This window comes from Urocampus carinirostris, chromosome 9 (assembly GCF_059441175.1).
Source record: "Urocampus carinirostris isolate Australia breed hairy pipefish chromosome 9, RoL_Ucar_1.0, whole genome shotgun sequence".
Taxonomy (NCBI): domain Eukaryota; kingdom Metazoa; phylum Chordata; class Actinopteri; order Syngnathiformes; family Syngnathidae; genus Urocampus; species Urocampus carinirostris.
In genome coordinates, this window is record NC_142357.1 from 14,261,042 (window position 1) to 14,274,417 (window position 13,376).

Genomic DNA, 13,376 nt, shown 5'->3' on the forward strand with positions numbered 1-13,376 from the left:
ATCTGCCATTCTATTGCTAAGGGTACCACCAAAAAACAAAAACCTTGTGAAAGGTCCGGCGGAAAAAAACTGTGGTTTGTCTTCTTCTGTGTGGCTTGAGCACTTGTTCATGGTTGCACTACACAATACAGCAACATCTAGTGGTCAAATATCCAACTATGTCTCGTTATAGTCATGAAATGTATTGAAGCCATTAAAGATGTCCACCACCTATTGAAGGTTTAAAATGTGGCTTTTTCGACTTCTCGTATCTCGAGCAATATTTCTAGATTTATATTACAACATATTGTTATCCTCAATTTTTAGTTTATTTGCCAGAAATTTACAATTCTTATATTAGGAGTTCATGATAGTTGGCATCTATAGTGAAGCCGATACTTGTATCAACATCAATACATAGTACTATGTTAACATTTGAATTCGAGGACTTGCTTTCACTTGATTTCTTGGGACATTATGTTTATGTTGGAAGTCATATACGGTAATGCAGACATGTTGCATTTTGTTTTAACCTATAAATGGAGTTGAGCTCATTCTATTTGATCAGCCGTGATGTACTGTTTTACACAGTAACTCAGTAAGACTGAGGATGATCACAATTTGTACAGCCTGAATTAGGTCTTTAAAAATATTTTATAAGGTTGGGGCATTTTGTTCAACGACTCACTGGGAGAATTGGCCGCCTCATTTGACCGTGTGAGAGTCTCAGGCTGATGAAGAGTGTCACATCTGAGCAGAGTTCATCAAAATGTCTCGGAGAAAGATGGAAGGAGTGTGGAAAACACACATAGGGGAAAAAAAACCCATCTGCTCTTTCTTGCGCGGTCTTTGCTTCCACCCACTCCATCATTACAGACTTTGTTGCCCGGGCCGAAAAGGCGTCGGGAGCCGGCTGTGAGACGGCAAAAGCGGTCTTTATGTTAGGGCGTTTAATCTTGGCGAATGTCAAGAAAAAGCCAACAATCAGAGTGCAAACGGCGCACTTGGTCGCCTTAGAAAAACAGGTCATGATCTGTGAAAACTTTACGGGCAAGGATTGTTTAAAACAACATTTGAAAAGAGTAAAACAAGAACTAAAATCATCTTATATTTTCCAATCCTCTGAAAAGAAAAGTCCTCAAGTGTTTTAATTTTGAATGATTTATGATAATAGCGTCAAGCAAAATGGACAATCAGGGTAATCTTACATTGTGCCTAGCTGTCCGGGGTCGGGTGGATTTTTTTCTAAAAGGACATTTAAAGATTGCTATTATGAGCATACAGCAATGAAAACGAGACTGGGTTAAGATAATAATACGGGTTTTGAATGTGTCCTTTTCTTTTTATAATCATTTCATTACTGAGCAAATGCTAACAAGAAAACTGTTACTCAGTAGTGATGTGCAAAATGTTGCTGGGGTTGGCCTAAGGTGAAAACTAACCTAAATAAATCCTCTTAAACATTTTTATAGGCCTTTACTTGAGACAAATCATGTTTCACCTGCTCTTTCAAGCAGGGCCATGATTGGTCATTGTCTGAAGCTTGAACGTTTTTGACGTCATCTTAGCGTCAAGATCCATTCAAAATGGACACCCCCAGTGATGGATTTGGTAAAAAAATTGGACATCACTTCTTATTCCGTAATGTACAAAAACAAATACATGTATTGGGTTGACTATCAACGGATCTAGGCTAAAAACATGACACAGTGTACTAAAATACAGCATGTATTTAAAAAAACCTTTGGGTCCAGTGAGCGATGCCTCCGGGGCTTTGCTGCCGTCTCCGCAGTGGTTTTCGTCAAACGGTAAGCAGTGTTCTCCGGTTCCGGCTACCACCTCTGTGTTGGCCTGCAGGTCCTTCATCCCGAAGAGGCTTTTGGGTCGGTAGATCCGCCGCGAGTTGGTGTCTGACACGTACAGTTGGCCTGTGACTGGGTCTGTGGTCAGGTAGTAGCGATGTGCTGGGTTGTTGCTGCGTTCATCGGAAGGGCATATAATAATATGTGTAACTTATCGGAAATTAATTCTAATTTGACTTACAAGCCATCTTCTACAATACAAATGTATGGATAAGTATGTTGTGTAAATCCATGCTTGACTATATAAAAGGAAGGTTCAGGGCTCAGGATTTGGGTTGGGTTTTGGGTTAGGGTCTGTTATGTTGACTTTCCTTCATGTGTTAGCAAGCAGATGATTGCTAGTTGTCCCTTAACAATGGAAACCTGGCTATTGGAAGAACAACTTGGTAAATAGTTGTAAGGGTTTGTAGGTATGGATTGATGATATCAACAAAAGAAAAGCATGCTGTAACTATGCCGTGGCAATGACTAAAGACAATCTGAACACGCTGTGGTAGAACAACTAACAACCATTGTGTATTTTTACATGCAGGCAATAACCGATTGGAAACAGACTACTGTATTCATATTATGTAAAGCTCTGTAAGTACATACCGAAATCCGATCAAGGCTTTAGTCTGACTTTGAGTATTCCAATTGCAATTGTTAGGTTAGTCTTTTAATTTTCCTGTTACTCATGCATGTCGGGGCCATTCAACAGATCCTTTTGTTTGTGCGATTCACAGTTCCTGATTCTGGAATTGTATTATAGGGACGAATTTTACACACAAAATCCAGTTTACTCGCTAAGGTCGGTATAGGTTTGATTTCTTCTGTACATTTACGTGTTATCTTCTGCCCCCACAATGAAAAAGCTACAGTCTACCTAATTTGTTCTCAGTTTATGCTTGTACGTTTCTAAAATTGATTGTATTTCGAGCAAGTTTCCCCAACATAAAAGAACTGAAAACCAAATATTTTGTTCATGGCCTCCGAAAAGCATCAGATGAATGCAGCAAACGCACACGTTAACTAGGATGTGCTGATTCTGGCCGTAAGAGTTCTTAAGCGATCTCTAGTGGTAGTGTCTGGAAATTCTTGTAACTTGGACTTTATCTTGTATGTTTGGCAAGATTATTGCCTGAAAGACATCTCATATCTAAAATGTTCCCGTATCTCGAGTCGCTTGAATATCGAGGGGCCACCCTATAGTGAATGCAATAGTTGTATACATCCACATACTGGATAGTGTAAGTGTTTGCTTTTGGGAAAAAAAAAACGTTCCTTGTTAACAGACAGGACAGCAATGAAACCCACTTTTGAAGAGATAGCAAGCAAGCACAGAACTTGTTTTTTTTGGGTGAATGATATGATGGAAATCACCCTTTACCCAATACGAAGAGTTACTTGCAAAAACCATGTATATATGCGTAGTGTTGCTCCGACTTTGCAAATTAGGCATGTAAACGTTTTGTTTGGATTGCTCCAAGATTCTGAATCTGATCCTAGTTATTAAAACGGAGTCAGTTTTTTTGTCAGGGGCTGGAGTTTGACACTCAAGCAATGTTTTGTGTAACTCATCAAGTCAGTTCTAAGGGGATCAAAAAAAGGATCCATCAAATTTTAAAAGGAATATTTCTATGAAAATGCGGTTTTTAGAATAAAACGTTTGCCCCTTTGGGCTCCTTTCCTCGCTCATTTCAGGCTTGATTCTAATTTCTCGCCTCAGAATCTACATTTTCAGAAGCTTTTTCATCAGCCGTTGCAACCAAGAACCAGCTTTTTTTTAACTCTCTCCATCAGTGGTAATTAGCTGCTAATTGGCCTGCCGTAATTATACATGTGGTAATCACTGGAGTGGCAAAGGAACAGCAAAAAAAAAAAAAGGAGAGCTTTATTTATAAGAAGATGATGATCGTCATTGTGGTGTTGTAGTTGGTAATGAGCATGCACTACAAGGTAGGACCTACCTGTGTCTAAAGTCTTTATTTCTGCAAAGAAAAAGACAATAAATAAATAAATATAGGAACAATAGATGAGCTTTTTTTTTTTGCTGAAAAATAAATGTGATCATATATATACCTCTAAAATTAAATTACAGTTTGTAATTTACTGTAAACTAAATTTGGTTTGGGTCTTAAAGATCCAGTCTGTAATGTTTAACCACTAGATGGCCCTGTATTGTCTAATGTGAACAAAATCCAGTGCCACAGAGCACAGCGTAACATCAAGTTGCCAAACATGGCGACAACCTTAGGTAAGGATTCCCCATATATAAAAGAGATAAACATTTCTCGAGCTAAGATCTCATCTCATCTCATCTCATTAGCTGCACCGCTTATCCTCAGTAGGGTCGCGGGGGTGCTGGAGCCCATCCCAGCAATCATCAGGCAGTAGGCAGGGGACACCCTGAACTGGTTGCCAGCCAATCGCAGGGCACAATCCACCTGAAATGCATCTCGAGTTAAGATGTTTTATAAAAATTAAAATTGCTATGATAGTTCAGATATTTATACCTATTGTTCAAATCAATGTTTTATTCTGTTTTTGTAACACTAGGAGTCACTGAATATTACATACTATCACTTTAACCTTTAGGTTTTAATCAGTTTTATTATTTGACCAGCTTAAAAGCAGACCAGCTGTTCAAGACACGTGATGATCCGCAAATACTGGCAATATTAGCGGATTTGATTCCTTTATTAACAAATTGGGAAAGTACCCACAAAACATTTTACAATCGACCACATTTATTATTCTGGGTACACATTTATCTTATCTCCCCTCGTTGCATAAAGACAGGCGAGAATTTTATTGATAGTGAAAGTCACAGCAAAGTCACTTGTACTGTGTGAAATCTGTAAGACTGCTGCAATTACTCCAGCTCCAGCAACACAACACCTCATTCTCTCCCCTGAGCTGTTGTAAAACGGCTCCTCTGAGATATAATCCAATCGAGAAGCTGTTATAAAAAGCTGTGAAAGCACCTCATTTCCTCCATTTATGCGCGCTATTTTCTAGCGGGTACTTTGTGAAAAGCTCTTCAGGTGACTTCATTGGGCCGTGTTTACAATAACCAGACCGTTTTACATATCACCACTTTCCCTATTCAAGGATGGATGGTAGCCCTCGAGGAACATGCCAGTTTGGAGGCGATGGGCTCGCTACTAATCATGCAATAAGATAGGATGACCTTTCTAATTACAAGGGCAGAGAGGGAACTGATTTGTTTCTTGGGCTTTTCGTTTTCACATCTGCTTCAAAAACAAAAGTCCATCCAACCATTTTCTGTGCTCCTTATCTTCACAATGGTCGTGGGGACAAAATAACTATATATCTAATATTGTGTTTCACCAGCTAGATCTAGCTTGAGGTCAATGCCGTAGGAGCCAAGTACACATTAAATTGCTGATCCCATCAAGCTAATTGGTGTTTTTGTTTTTGAATTATTTCCATCTTTTTTTTTTTCTTCTGAGGATAAACATGACTGACTTACAATTGTGGTGAACATTAAGTTGTTTGCTTGCAATTGTAGTTATTAGTTGGGCACATGTAAATCATTATTTACAAATGTCCATCCTTGTGTATATGGGTCAATTTTCACTTGGAGTTTCCCAGCCATGCTCTCTGTTTCATAGATTTTTCCCCATCCTCATCTATTTCACAGTTGTAATATTTAGTGTCTCCTTGTGGTACAAAAAAACTTTTATTCAGTAAAGAAAATGATTTGAATACGAAGCGAAGAAACATAAACTATGTTAATGCTCTTAAAAGAATCATAGGCCGATACATTTGTATTGCTTTTACTTCTTGGTATTCCTGTCTAGAAGTTGCCGCCATGTCTGCGGTCTCGCTGCTATAGGTAGCCATTGCGACAGAATCTTGTTAAATGTTTTTATGAAAAAAAGATGAAGAAAAAAATGCGCGGAGCTCCCGATTTGTCAGCAACCTGGAGATACTGCCGCGAAGAAATGTTTTGGGTCCTCACTCAAAGCATTGAGTTGCCGCACCGGTCAGACTATTGTGTGTTCATGTTTTGAAGAAAGGATTATGCAACCTTTTTTTATTCAACTCATGTTTTAGCTTTGTTTTCTGACTGCTACTGCTAGCCATGTTTTTAGCTTTTTGTTTCCAGGTCCAACCTCTCTTGTCCTATTTTGTTGGTATATGTAGTTTGTTTGTGTTTTGGAAGAAAATATTACACAAGTTTATTTTATTGTTTTGTGTTACAAGAACATAATACCTTGGAAAATGTAATCTAGTAATTTTTACCTTCATATGACAATCGTTTCTGTGTAAGAAAGGGGGATAGATGTGGTGAGATGCATCGTGTTCTTAATTTTAGATATGATATACCCTCTGTATGCATCAAAAGGAGGTAAATTAAACAATACACTCATCACTACAAGAAAATAAAACATCAATGAGACTACAGCTTATAACTGAAACCTTTTTGTGAACAATGTGTTTATTTTTCGATCAAAATTTTGTTGGAAACCCAGTCAATGCAAAATGTTTACTTGACTAGATCCTGATTGTTTTGGCCACTTAAGACCCTTCAAAAATAAATGGCCAAAATAGTGATTGTTTTTTTCCCTCACAATGCCCCCCAAAAAAATGAAAAATGAAATTGTAAAATTGCCGTGAATATTTTTTGCTTATCTTATTTTTTGTTATTGCTGTAAAACTAACCACAAGGATCAAACTACTGGCTGGGCCAACTAAAGCTGAGAATATATCCTGTACTGACTGACTTCTTGCAGCTAAAGGGAGCATTTGGTTGGCATGCATTTTACAAATCATAACGTTTGATAGAAATGACCAAATGACTACTCAAAGATGTACGGTGGGCAGGATTAAATCTTCCAGCCAGGATACGCTCCAGAGGCTGTATGTTCGAAATGCCTACTCTTTACAGCAAATAATTAGTCGATAATAAGTTATTGGGTTACATTCCTGCAAAAACAAATCTTTAAAATCTCGGTACCAGTCAAGCCCTTTTCCTTACCTGAGCTCCATAATGCTGGTGACGTTGCCCGACGGGTAGATGCGTCGGATGTAATTAAAGTCGCCCACGTAAAGGCTGCCGTCAATGCCCCATGCCAAGGCAACAGGTGCCAGTAGCTTGTTGCCTAGCGCCTGTCCATTGCAGCTAGGGCATGAGATACTCCGCCTCCGCCCATTGCCCATAATGGTGGAGATGACGGGCGGTTGCAGTGAGATGAATTGGTTCTCACCGCTGCCTTTGTAAAGAATACCTGAAAAAGACAGATGAAAGGATTAGAGGAGTATCCAGTGTTTCCGGACAGCCAGGGTTTAATTGGTCCCGCTAGATGTCTCCGAAGTATTAAAACAAACTTAATCAGAATAACTTTGGGGTTTGTCATTATATAAATGATTGCAAACGCCATGGTGTGTATGTACTACATATGTCTGTCAGTCAGAGGGAATCTTTGTCAGTCAGCCCTTCCCCCCGTGCCACAGTGCACACTCGGTAGAGCAAATAAGCCCAGCACAAAAATGACTCCCACCTACTTTGTTTCAAATAACTCACTTTGGAATGGAGGAAACAACTGTGTCACCTTTTGGACAGTTCCCGGACGTACCAATTCATCATGTGCCATAATAAAATTTGATAACATGAAGTTTTGAATATTATTTTTTTTGTTAAAATAATGTTCTCACCGTACGCATTTATGTCAAGTGAAAGGACATTCTGAAGTCCAGAACATTACGCACATTTATTTGGCCTTCTAAGAAGTTAAATAATTTCAAACACCATCACCCGATACTGAGAGTAGCAGATATCTGTGTCCACACCCAAAGAGGCATGATCTGGTCAAGCGTCCCTGGTCCATACAAAAAGATTAGCTGATCCTTAGCTCGTCTTCTCTTTTTCTCCTACCTGATTGACTCATGGGACGTCGGCCGCATGGTGCGGCTGTGCGGGCCTGCACTGCGGCCTTGAGCTCAGGACGTGGGCCGTACATTGCAACCATTCGGAGTACAAGACCAAATATCTTCACAACGACAAGTAAGGGGCAGGCTTCTGATTAAACTTCATGTTTGCTGGTTCTTGGGAATGTGTTTTTTTCTGTAAAAAAGAATCTCCCCAAATTGACTAGCATTATAGCGGAAAATTTCTTTTTGTGCTAGTAACTCCCAGACTTTCAGCGGTCAAAAACTCCCATATTCTCCGGTGCCCCTCCTGTTTTTCTATCATTTATTCTCCGTGTTAAGAAATTGTGTGTGCTATTTTAAGCGGCCTGGTTCATTGATTCCATTTTCTTGAAATTAGCAATTTATATCAGAACGCAAAGCACTCAAAGTAATAACAAGTTATTTTTTTTATCAGTGTAGGGAATTATTGCATCCTTCAGAGGAAAAAAACGATTATGGTGGAGGACAAGCAACACCTAGAGGCAAATTTGGTTACTGATTGGAGTAAAGAATAATTTGTTCCAATCCTAACGAATTACACATTTAAAGCTAGAAAAATCCCTACACTCTCACTTGCAAAGATAACATTCGGTTGTTGCGGTGCACGTCCTGGCTTCCCAGCACTACAATGGTGACATTGACGAGTGTTGCGTTTTCCCCAAGTGAAACATTTTTCAACTCTCGGCGAACAGAATATAAGGTTTAGCGCCAAGCCTGCACTCACTGCATTTTCAAATGAGGTTAAAAACGCGGCCCTGCCATTGCAAACAATTACAACAAATTTGCTCAAAGCAGGAAAATGCTATGGTGGACACAGGCCCCAACTACTGCTCATAAGTTGCACATTACAATAACCTATAAACCCTCAACAGAGAACAGCATCCTTTCATAGCAGCAATCACAAAAGCAGCGGCACTTGTATTGAATACTGTAATTTACCAAATCACTGATTTAATTATTATATTTAATACAATTTAAGTCATTAAGATCAAATCACAAATATGAGGCCTTAAAATTGCAAAGCATTGGCATCGAAAACACACTAGTTATTGTTTGTGTATTTAAAAAACAAGGTTTTTTTTTCATGAAACTCCAGTCTCGTTTACCATGCTTTGTGGAGGTGACTTGTTTGCTGTGTCAATGCTTTTCATAACTAATGTATTAATGATTTATTCGTTTCCAAGTAAACACATTCATCAGAGATCTGGTTTCTTGATATTGCTTTAAAATTGCACCAGATCGATCTGTTTAAATTAAACCCTCGTGGCATGCAGGTACATATTAATGCATTTTTGTATTTTCAATCAAAGCAAGCGCATTGAAAAATAAACATATGGGAGCATGCATTTCCCACGGGTTGTGAGAACATGTGGATGTTCAAAATGGCATTGTGCTGTGATTTATATATTATAATATTTAGGAGCCAACCACATACCATGCACAAAGCGTGCCATGCAAATTATTTGGAAGTTTAGACATCCATTATAATTCATAATATTTGACTTATCATACATTTGGTGTATGTCAATGCATTTCCTTGGATTTTGGTATGTTTCTATTTAGTGCCCTGGAGTAAATTGTATGCAAAGAAAAAAAAAAGGTTGAGTGGCTCTAAAGTCCAAATATAATAATAATAATAATAATATTAATAATGATTTTGCCTGCAAACCACTGACTGCCGCCCCCATGACGTTGGTATTGCACACCGCGGTGCATCATGAATTTCTGCAAAGCAATGAAAAATATTGTTTGTGTTTTCTACCATGCTGTTACAAAATTGGAAATTAATTGCGTGTGTGCCCCTTAGCACAGCCAATGCACTCGTGATGGTGTTCACCCTGTGCTTCTTAAAAGATAAACAACTGATTGATTGGTGGGAAAGAAATCATCTAAATTATTCCTCTGGGAAAGGTAAACCGATCAAACACAATTTTGTTCGACTCTCAACTGTATTGGTCAGTGGTTTGCATTCAAGTAGATTGTGACATCTTTGTCAAAATGTATATATGGGGCCGATCATTAACCACCAACACTGACTTGGTAGGATGGAAAGGAAATACTCGGGCGATGAAGCACTGCAGTTGGTTATGGAGGGAAAAACTTAACTGAGGAAGAGTTTCCTCTGACAGCTTGGACTATTCTGATAACAATTTTGAACCTGATTGCTTGGCAGAAGGAGGACAAACAGAAAAGGTTTCTGACGATAACAAGTCGAACGACAATGTGGAAGGAAAAGACATGGAGGAGGATCTGGGTGACGAGAATGTGTAACAAGAAGACGCTGGGGGTCAAAACATTCGGCGACGAGGCTCTAATTAGGCCATATGGAATATTCACCTAGAAATTGTATCTATATGCATATACATCAGTTATTTTTTTTAATAGTCACTTTTAGTCAAGTCAATTCATGTTTATTTATATAGCCCTTAATCACTAAATCATGCATGGACTTGCTCCCTGATAACTTTCTGATATAATTTCCCCCTATGTTTCGGTCCGGAACCTTTGCTCTGAAAATGCTGGTCTACTAGGGATCCCAAGATCCAAGAAGAGGTCCACAGGTTCGAGAGTGTTCTCCATTCGGGCCCCGGTGCTGGGAATGATCTTCCCCCTGAGATTCGATCTGCAACCTCAGCTGAAATGTTTAAATCTAAACTTAGAACACACTTCCATTCTATAGCATAAGAATAACCTATATTTTATGTTGACAATATCTGTGTATTATTTGTTATTGCAACATCCATTGCAGCATGGTCATCCTAGAAGGGGGATTACCTCATGTGCGGCCCCTTTTCAAGGTTTCTTCATTTCCCTCATAATAATAATAATAATAATAATTTCCTTGTATTGTCATTCTGTGTAACAATGTACACAGAGTGTTGAGGTATTTGGGTTTTTTCTTGCCCTCATGTAGGTTTTTGATCAGGGGATGGTGTAATAATTGTCTGTGGTTTGCAATAATTTGTGAGACTTCTATTGTCTTAAGAGGTCGGGGGGAGGAATACATAACTGAAAAAAAATATATGTGAATGGATAGGTCACTGACCAATTTAAGGGGTTGCAAGTCAACAAATATTCATAAATGGCTGAATTATCACACTTCCAAATAATGTACACTGACATATATTGTGTTACCCAAAAAAACAAAAATTCATCCCACGAGGGTTAAAATGTACAACATTTTCATATGTTGGAGCATGTTCCTGGACCTCCCTAGACCGTCCAGCCACCAGGGTCTCACAAAATTCTATGAAAAACACTAATTCTCTCTTATCCACCAGCTTTATGCTCCTCTGTCGGTGATGTAAAGTTACATCATATTGTTGGGAAGATGATTTAAAACTCAATACAACTGGATTAACTGCGTGAGCATCACTAAGAAAGAGTCCAGCTAGCGTACATTCCACATGCATATTCTTCTGCTCACGTCTCTGAGATTGCGCAAAGTGTTTCATGTCAGCAGCGATTGCACGGGAAAAAAAAACAACATGTCAAGGCAAACACATGAGATGGACTTTTCCTTGACTTAGTTTGCAAACTTTGATGCTTCTTGAAAGAACTCGAGAGGGGAGAGGGAATCGCAGCACTCAATCTGTCAAGCCATCCACAACAGGAAGTTTGTGAAGTGAGTTAAAGCGGGCTGGTGAGACGAAACGGGCCTGGCTCGGAGCGCCGCTCCTGCCGGCACCGGCCCGCTTTTATCCAGGCATCCGTCTGCAAACGAGGCATCACACTCGTGCATGGCGGCGCCTGTGATCAACAGATAGACGCCGCACGTGTGATATGCAAATGAAGCCCACCAGCCCCCCGCAGCTACGTGTCAGGATTATAACGTTAAAGAGAATGTCGCAGCGTTGCACGCATGACAAAGTACCTCAGACTGAATTTAAAGAACAACAAGCATCTGTTTTGGTATACATGTTTTCACAATATTATACAGCCGCATAATCGCGTGGGTTTACTTTCCTATAGACAAGGCACACGGGACGTGTTAGGTTCATGTTTGACATGTGGAAGAGGCAATAAATGGAGCCTGACAAAAGTTATTTGTAATGACTGCCACAAAGACTGACTAGTGACTGAGTTGACAGAAGTGGTTGATGTGGAGTGCGGCATGCATTGATTAACACGTACACTGATCAATAACAAAGTGAAGACTGTGACAGAGCCCGCCAATCAACTGTGCTGTATCGCCTTGTAAACCCACCAATGACTGAGTGACAAAATTAGTCGTGAATGGTCCCATCAGTGACTACTGACAAGTGAACCATCAAGTGACTGTGAAAACCAATTTATCATCTTAAACAGGGGAACAGGTAAGACATGTGAAGATCCTTGGAGGAAATGAGATATATTAAAATATCAAATATAATAAAAATCTAAATTATTAAAAAATGAAACCCTACAAATAAAACAATTCAAAGGTACTTTAAGGTCATATATATATATATATATATATATATATATATATATATATATATATATATATATATATATATATATATATATATATATATATATATATATATGTATAATTTATGTGAAGATAGCCCTTAATTACAGTCTCAAACATGACAAAATCTCCTAATTTGAAACATATATGAGGGTAAGGAAAATCTAAAAAAAAAAAAAACGCAGCATGAGGAAAATTAAGAAACACGCACATGAGGTAATTCCTGTTCAAATTATTTCACCATACAACACCATATGTTTATCCTAAACTATTGTTCACGAGGGCTGAAAAAAGGAGTAAATGTGGTCATTCAGCGCAGACCTGTGAATTGTTTTGATCCGGCTCCGCTATTTGTTTGAAACAGCACGCATGTGCATCCATAATGCACCTTTGCCCTCAGTCATATTAATATTTATCCACTGTGTCGCCTGACTTTTCTCAATCCCCCCCTGCGCTGAATTATTCAGTCCTGCTTTTCTACATTTTGACATTTGAGATTTATGGCCCACGTGGGGTTTTTCCTTTTGGGCGCAGGAGCGGGGGAAAGGCAGCGGGGGTCACCGTTCAATATCCCTCCCGTCTCAGTCGGCACGAAGATGAATCCAAATATCAGTGATTGCCTCCACGGCCGCCTCCATATTGATCGCTTAACGTTGTAAACTTTGACTAATGTCTTCACCCTGCCGACATGCTCCGCAGATGCATTTTCAATTCCTCCCTGTCGTGAGTCATTCTTCATTTCTGTGCCTCTTCAAACATCTGCAGATAGAACCCTACACCCTCCTACTTCCCTCTGTATCTTCCTCCTCCTCTTCTTCCTCATATCATCTGTGTCATACTTGATAAGGCAAATTTCTGTTGTATGTTCTTTAGTCATGTCCTCCACCCATCTCCTCCCATCTGCGGCTTGTCAGCGTCGAGAATAACCGGAGATTTTGTCTATGGTGCCGTCTGCAAGAACTGAAAGAACTAACGAGAGGGCTGGTCTGTGACAGAGACGAAACTGTGGCAGAAAATGGCTAATCATTGGGTTATGTCCGAGATGAAAAAAAAATCCACAAGCAAGGAAAGCTTAGATTGAGTTTTCAGAATCGAGCTTAACCCAGGCACGCAGGTATCAAAGCAAGACCCAACCCGAGCCCGACCAATTAACTTGATTTGTA

General features: G+C 39.3%; 1 protein-coding gene across 3 annotated transcripts in view; it reads right to left on the bottom strand.

The window, feature by feature from the left end:
• LOC148359376 (teneurin-3) overlaps positions 1 to 13,376 on the bottom strand; it is a 398,357-nt gene that overhangs the window by 32,357 nt on the left and 352,624 nt on the right. For all 3 annotated transcript variants that reach the window (XM_088344602.1, XM_088344601.1, XM_088344600.1), the window contains 3 exons: positions 6,829 to 7,078; positions 3,791 to 3,811; positions 1,722 to 1,954 (listed from right to left, as the gene is read on the bottom strand). In XM_088344602.1, the coding sequence (XP_088200728.1) occupies positions 1,722 to 1,954; positions 3,791 to 3,811; positions 6,829 to 7,078 (504 nt within the window). The remainder of the gene's footprint in view (positions 1 to 1,721; positions 1,955 to 3,790; positions 3,812 to 6,828; positions 7,079 to 13,376) is intronic.